The following is a 7,096-nucleotide window of genomic DNA, read 5'->3' on the forward strand; positions in this document are numbered from 1 at the left end:
CCAGAGGCTGGGGCTGCTCCCAACCCCTTCAGGCACCGGTGCACCTCTCCTGACAGCAGCCCTGCCAGGCCAGGGACTTGGCCAAGGGCTCTTAAGTTGGTGCTGCCCACACGACCTCTACAGGGAAAATCCGACCTGGAGGGTCTGGAGTTAACTGCACTGGGTCCTCAGAGGTCTCGGAAGGGATGGAAACCACCCTGCGCCCGAGCTGGCACCTGTACCTGCCATCAGGCAGGCGCGCAGAGAGAACCCTGACTGCTCACAGGCGGGTACACAGCTCCTTACAGCCGGCACCGCGTTTCCACACACCTCACGACCACGTGAAGGAGGCAGAGCTGGCCTCTGCAGAGGACGACACTGGAGTTCAGAGAGGCCAGAGGCTGGACCTAAGTGCCAGCACCTGAGTTCAGACCCTAGACTTGTGGACGAGGACGTGCCCTGTGTGTGACGAATGTGCACAGGCTCTTTCTGGTCTGGCTGCTCACCTGCTCCCACTCTCCCTGGACAAGGGTGGCCTCCGGGACACCTGCCACCTGCTATTCCCTGCAAGTGCAAAGCACGTCCGTTTCATGGCCTCTGCATCCAGTGGACTGCGTGGTGCAGATATCCACGTGGCTGGCTCCTGCACGTCACTGAGTCCCCTCCTCACTGAGGCCTTTCTGACCCGGAATCTGGAGATGCACCTGCCACATCCCAACCCCACGCCTGCTGTGCTTTTTCTACACGTTGCCGCTGGACACAACATATCTGTTGCATGCCGTGCTCCCGTCCAGGGGGTCAGGGCTGGGTTTTGTCCCCTGCTGCATTCCCAGAGCCTGAGACAGTGCCTGGCACGTGGTAGGGGCTCACTCCGGAGCTAAGGAATGACTGAGGTCCAAGTGTCCAACGCTTAAAGGCACACGGCCCCATTCACGCTTTTCCACATTGTTCCGCCACAGGGAAGTTCTTCTCACTGCAAAGTGAACTCTGACTCACGGGTGCCCCGCTGTCCTCCCCCCAGCCCGTAGCCCCCCTACCCCCAGGAACCCCAGCCCTTGGCCACGACTACTGTGCTCCACATCCACAGTGGTCACGTGAGCCTCCCCGCGAGAGCAAGCGTGAAAGGCACGAGAAACAAGGGGCAGAGGCTCAAGTGTGGTTGCCGGGGAAAGGTAGGAGGGCGAGGTGGGGTGACAGAGGGGCCCCACTGCCTCCAGGGGCAGAGACCCCAGGACCAGGGACCACTGTGATCTCGCTAAGGGTGAAATGCACAGCCAGGAACCTGCCCAACCTGCCTGATCCACTCCCAGCAACTCCGGAAGGTCTCGGCCTCCAGAAAACCCAGCGATCAGCCATTTTCACAATCCAGGGGTCTCCACGCCCTGAGAAGCCTGCCCTGATTCTCCCGGCCCCTCCTGTGCGGGGGCGCAGCGAGGTGGCAGGGCTGGACCACAAGCAGGCCCCGCAGCAGCGCGGTTTTCCTTGCAGCCAGCCAGGTGGGCAGAGGAGGGCACCGCTTCCTTCCCGCCAGAGGAGGCAGAGCGCGGGCTCCGTCTCTCCCGGCGGGGACGAGCTGTTTTAAGGCAGCCCAGTGCCCAAGGCAGCCACACTCTGCCCCCAGGTGCTGAAGCGACCTTCCCTGGTCCCCTGAGTACTCTACTAGAGGTCCACGGGGGACAGGGCAGGACACTGGGACTGGACACGGACAGAGGCTGCTCTGTCCGGCGCTGCCATCCAGGAGAGAAGGGCTGATGGCTCAAAGTGGCAAACAGCAAGCTCAGCAACGAGTCTGGCAAATTTCTCGAGTGGCTTATTAAACCGGGTCTGTCAGCTCTTAAAAAAGGAAGAGGCGAGTCCCGGGGCCCAGCGCTGTGCTCGGGTCACAGCATTTCTGTCCTTGGCAGGGTTATTAGACTGGTGTGAGGGGAGAACCCACAACACAGCGCCCCTGGGTGGGCAAGGACTCTGAGGGCTCCTAAGGAAACCCTGTGCAGGAGACGGAGCTGTTGGACGCGAGTACACACGGGACAGATCGCACCAGATGCACCACAGCGCCCACACGGCCCTGCTGGGGAGAGGACTGATGCCAGCCCTGCACGTGGGGCGCTGGCAGGGCCCGTCCAGTTCAGCCAACACCTGAGAAGGAAGCTGGGGACATCAGGTGCGGGAGGGCCAATGGCCACAGGACAGAACCAAGGAGGGGCAGCAGTGACAAGACGGAATTCCCAAACAAGGAATGTGAGGCTACTTTAGGTTTAAACACTCACGTGTGCACACACAGAAGGTAGAGAGAACACGGTTTAGCAGCAGTTCCAGGATATGAGGATAGGTGTCAGTCTTCCGCCCCACCGCCCATCGCTGACTCTTCCTCTCCTCCATCCTGTCCCCAATCTGTCACCATATCCTGTTTCCTTTGCAATATCTCATCGAGCCCTTCCTGACTGCATGGCCCTGAACTGGGACCTCATCCCTTTCACGTCCGGACTACAGCGACAGCTTCCAGGGGGCCCTGGAAATTGCCCTCCCCATCTTGTCCACGCTGTGATGGCTGCCTGATGAGCCCTCCCAGAACTCTCCGTCCCATCACCTCCCTGTGCAAGGACCTGCCGTGGCTGCCTGAGACCCCTGAGTCAAGCTCAACGACCTGTCCTGTCACGGACCCCCACGGGCCCTCGCTCACTTAACCCAACTTTTCGCTCCTCGCCACGCTGCCCTCCTGCCCTGGAGCGCTCCCGCAGCACCGTTGAGGAGGCAGAGAGGCAGAGGAACGCAAGGGCGCACACCCCAGAGGGAGGCCAGGCCCACAGGCGCACCAAGGCCAACCGTGCACACCTCGTCCTGCAGTGAAGGAGCCGCGCATAAGGAACAGGTGGCACGTCTGTGCTCCCCGTGCAGAAGCAGCGCCGCTCAGGCCAGCCTCCCCTGGCGGCCCGTGATACGCCGTGTTCCAGGCCGCATCCGGGCTTCTCTTCCAGCCTGTGCCCCCACGTCCAGACTCCCCCAGACGAGCTGCACGGCCACCTTCCCGCCCTGCCCTCCTCCAGGAGCCTCCGGCCCCCGGCCCCGCGCAGCAGGCGCAGTTCTCCTCCCAGCACCTCCTTCCTCCTCGCTCAGGGAACGGCCCCCATGTCCTCGGGGGAGCCCGCCTCTCCCTCAGGCTCAGTCCCTGTGCTTCAGGGGGGGCTACCGCCAGGGCTCAGGGCTGAGGCAGCGACCCAGGTCTAGGCAATCTGGTGTCACATGCCCCGGCCCAGGGAATTGATTCTGGGTAGACGTGAGAACCAAGCCAGGCCAAATGGGGCGAGTGTGACTCTGGAGGAGATGCTGCCCAGTGGGGGCATTCTTTCCTGCGACCTGGCCCTGAGTGCATGAGCTCTGGCCCAGCTGGTTGTCACCTTCCACCACTAGAGCAAGGCCTGTGTGGGAACGGAGCCAACACAAAGAGCCGAGCTGAAGTGGAGTGAAAGCAAAACCAGGCCCTGACGGAACCATCTGAGCCCTTCCGCTCCAAAGCCTGCTCTACTGATGCTCGCTTTCTGCCCAACCTGGCTCGGGGGGTCCTGACTGGCAGGGCAGCCTCCGAGTCTTACGTCTTCCTCTCCTCTCTCGAACCCTAGCAGCCCACGCAGTTCATGCTGTGCACCAGGAATCAGCCCAGCCCGATGCTTTCCCATCCTACACTCTAAGCTCCTTGAGGACACCATGCCATGCCTACCTTAGGTATCTATCCCCCAGGGTCCAGCATGACACCAACGCACGGTAAGAGGTTGATGAGGTGACCGGGAACCCAGTGTGAGGCAGCTGGACTCAGGCCCAGGCTCCCAAGAGGAACCTGCCCTTCCTGGGCCATGCCAGGCACATGCTGGGCCTGCACCCACACCCACCGAAGTCACTGCTCCCCTCCCCAGGAGATGGCCTTCCTGCTCTCTCCTCAGCCCATCCCAGGGCAGGGGGACATTACAAGGTGCCAAATACCAGGACGGGAAAGGAAAGTGTGAAAATACCCAACACTCCCCTTAGAGAAGGGTGCGCATGCAGCCCACCATCGTGAGGAGACACAGTAACTTCTGAGGGAATGGCCTTGGCATCCGTTCCAAGCACTGGGAATGGGGTGGCCGTCATCTGGGGCTGATGGCTCTTAAAGGCCTGTGTCCCTTGGGCACATTCAGCACAAAAATCAGCATAATGGAGGCATCTAACACTTGCTAAAACTATTGACAACAGGTTGATGACTGGCCACCAGGGGCAGCCAATGGGCAGAGATGACATCAGCAAGGAAGAGCTGACGTTTCCTGAATGCTTACTAGCTGCCAGGCACGGTTTCCTTTCTTCCCATATTTTAATTCATTTAATCCTTACCACAAGCCTGGGAGGAACATACCATCACTATCACAATTTTACAGATGACAGCATCGAGGCTTAGTGGGGTTAAGTAACTTCCCCAAGTACAGAGCAAGGAAACGGGGGAGCCGGATGTGAGCCAGGACGTCCTGCTCCAGAGTGAGCCGTGGCCACTCAGTCGCTGCCCCTTGGTTACGGGGACATTCTGGACAGGTTTGGGACAGGTTGAGGGGTAGAGGGTGGCGGGCGTCAGAGGGCAGGGAAGCAGGAGAGGCCAGAGGATGTGGTGTTTGCGCCACGTCCAGCTGGAGGCAATGACCCCCCCTGCCCCAGGGGAGGGCTCCAGGAGAGCCAGACGTCCAGCCGGTGCAGCAGGAGGACATGCGTGCAAGGGGGGTGGACTCCAGGTCTGGTGTCCAACTGGTGGGGGGTGACTTAGAGCCTGAGGGGACCCTGAGTCACACACTTCACACTAGATGGGAGGAAAGGCCCCGTGGGAGGCACAGGGTGGCGCCCGGGAAGGAGACCCAGCTTCATTTCAGGTTCCTCCTGGCCAAACAGGGACAGGACCTGCTCACCCAACACAACCTGGGACCCTGCACGGAAGCAGCAAACACCATCCACTCACTCCTGCTCAGCAAACACGGAATGTGCTGGGTCGGCGCTGGAGACACAAGCCGCTGCAGCTCTCCAGCTCAGAACCGCCAGTGGCCCTGAGGCCCCACCAGCCTCTCCTTGCTCCAGGCACACCGGCTCCTTCCAGGTCCTTTCCACCTCCTGCTGTTAGCGCATGCCCTTTCTTTCTGGACTGTTCTTCTCGACCTACACGCTCGCTCACATACGCCTCCCCTGATGCCCCTAGACCAAGCCAGGCCCCTGTCACAAGTCCCATAGCACATGTCCCCTCACAGACAGATGCCAAGAACCTCACAGAATCTGGGCCACAACTTGGTCTGAACACTGGCTGTGCCATGTGGCCAAGTCTCAGCCTCAGTTTCCTCATCTGTACATTGGAGGTAACAGCAGAACCTCTTCATACAGTGTAGCAAGCGTAAATGAGTTATCAATGGTGGTGCATACTTAATGCTATATAAATATCAGTAATCACAAAAGTATAATAGATAGGTCTTCACAATTGTAATTCAATAACTAATCATGCGAGTGGTAGTTTAAGTCTGTCTCTCCTGCCAGGCACGTCCTCGAGCCGGACAGGGCCGCTGCCTTATGCATTGCTGCATCTACACAGAACAGCACAGCGCCTCGCACACAGCAGTGCTGGGTAAACGCTTGCCGGCTGCAAGGATGAGTGAAGGAACAGGGCCCCGTGGTGGGAGGACGAGCACCAGCTGGGAGAGCAGAGGCACCACTGGGGCCTGAGGGACCCACAGGAAGCCAGATGCCAAGGGGGGCAGTAGACAGTGAGCTCCCAGGCACTGAGGAGAAAACGCTTCCACACTGGGCTCCTGCCTTGGACCCCTCCTGCACAGGGAAGCCAGCTGGGTCCCCCAGCACCAAGAACCACCAAAGGGGCTGTTCCCAGAGGGTGTGTTCCTGGGACTGGAGAGAGGATTGCCAGGACAGGGTGCAGCCCTCTCAGCAGGTGGGGGTGGGGACAGCACCTACCTGCTAAAGATGTCTGCAGAGACCTTCTGGAGGTACTGCAGGGCATCCGCCACCTGCTGGATGGCCTCCTCCCGCTGCAGGTCTGGCTGGCTGAGGGGCACCGTGTACGTCTGACCTGCCAAGCAGTGCTGGGTCCTCACGGGAGTCATGGTGCCTGTGGGGGGGAAGCAGAGCATCGGGACCACCCCACGCTCACCCCACCCACCCAGCACAGCCCTCATCCCACCCGCCTGCACAGGGCAGAGAGCATGTGGTGGGGCCAGGAGCTCACAGGAGGCAGGAAGCAGCTGATGCCTGTTGAGGGAATGAGGGAGGGAGAGGGCAGGACCAGGGACTGCGGAGTTGGTAGGGACAACAGAGGAATTCAGAGAAGGGGCGACATTTCCTGTCTCCCTAAAAGGTGCATGGTACCTGCAGGGCCCCTTTCCATACACGGTCTCCGTTCAACTCCCCACACGTGGAGAAATGGGAAAGAAACCCTGGCCACAGAGTGAAAAAGAGGCTGGAAGCAGAGGGATGGATGGGGGAGGGCGAGGGCACTGCCTGAATCAACCACCAAATGGTGCTCGATCTGGAAAAGCACAGAAAGTGTGCACTCTTGGGCTCTTCCAACTGGAACCCCCAGGAACTTGGGGCCTGTTCCTGACACAGACTAGGCAGTGGCGAGTGACTGTAGGTAAAGGACTGTCCAGGCTCTGCTCACACTAGCTAGAGCTAAGGGGCCAGGAGAGACAAGGTACACGTGGGGACAGAGGACAGGAAGCAGAGACACTCCTTGAATTGCAAGGTCAGGGCAGAGTCTATTTCTATTGGGTCTAAATAACTCCTCTCCCTGATGCCACTACAGCAGCAATCACCTGCAGAGGGCGCTCATTTCATTGGAAAGACTCAGGCCAGGCAGGGTATTAAGGTATCAGGCCCCTGTAATTAGGCCTAATCACACTGCCTCACTGAAAGACCATGAGCAAGACACTAGCGAGGCCTGGCACTGTGCCCAAACCTGCTCTCCAGGCACCACACTGGGGCTCTTGGTTGCAATGGAGGTGTGGGTGGGGCTGGCTAAGTATGGCAGGAAGGGCCTAGGAGGCTTCATTTGGGCTTAAAGTGCTATGTGACCTTGGAGAAGTTGCTTGCCCTCTCTGAATCTCTGATT

The 7,096-nt window shown here is 59.7% G+C and overlaps 1 protein-coding gene across 1 annotated transcript in view; it reads right to left on the bottom strand.

The window, feature by feature from the left end:
- LOC105823974 (WAS protein family homolog 1-like) overlaps positions 1-6,098 on the bottom strand; it is a 15,386-nt gene extending 9,288 nt beyond the window's left edge. Inside the window, exon 1 of the mRNA XM_012661276.1 lies at positions 5,944-6,098. Within this exon, the coding sequence (XP_012516730.1) occupies positions 5,944-6,092 (149 nt within the window). The 5' untranslated portion in view covers positions 6,093-6,098. The remainder of the gene's footprint in view (positions 1-5,943) is intronic.
- Positions 6,099-7,096: the final 998 nt, after the last annotated feature.

Source organism: Propithecus coquereli, unplaced genomic scaffold, assembly GCF_000956105.1.
Source record: "Propithecus coquereli isolate 6110/MARCELLA unplaced genomic scaffold, Pcoq_1.0 Scaffold701, whole genome shotgun sequence".
Taxonomy (NCBI): domain Eukaryota; kingdom Metazoa; phylum Chordata; class Mammalia; order Primates; family Indriidae; genus Propithecus; species Propithecus coquereli.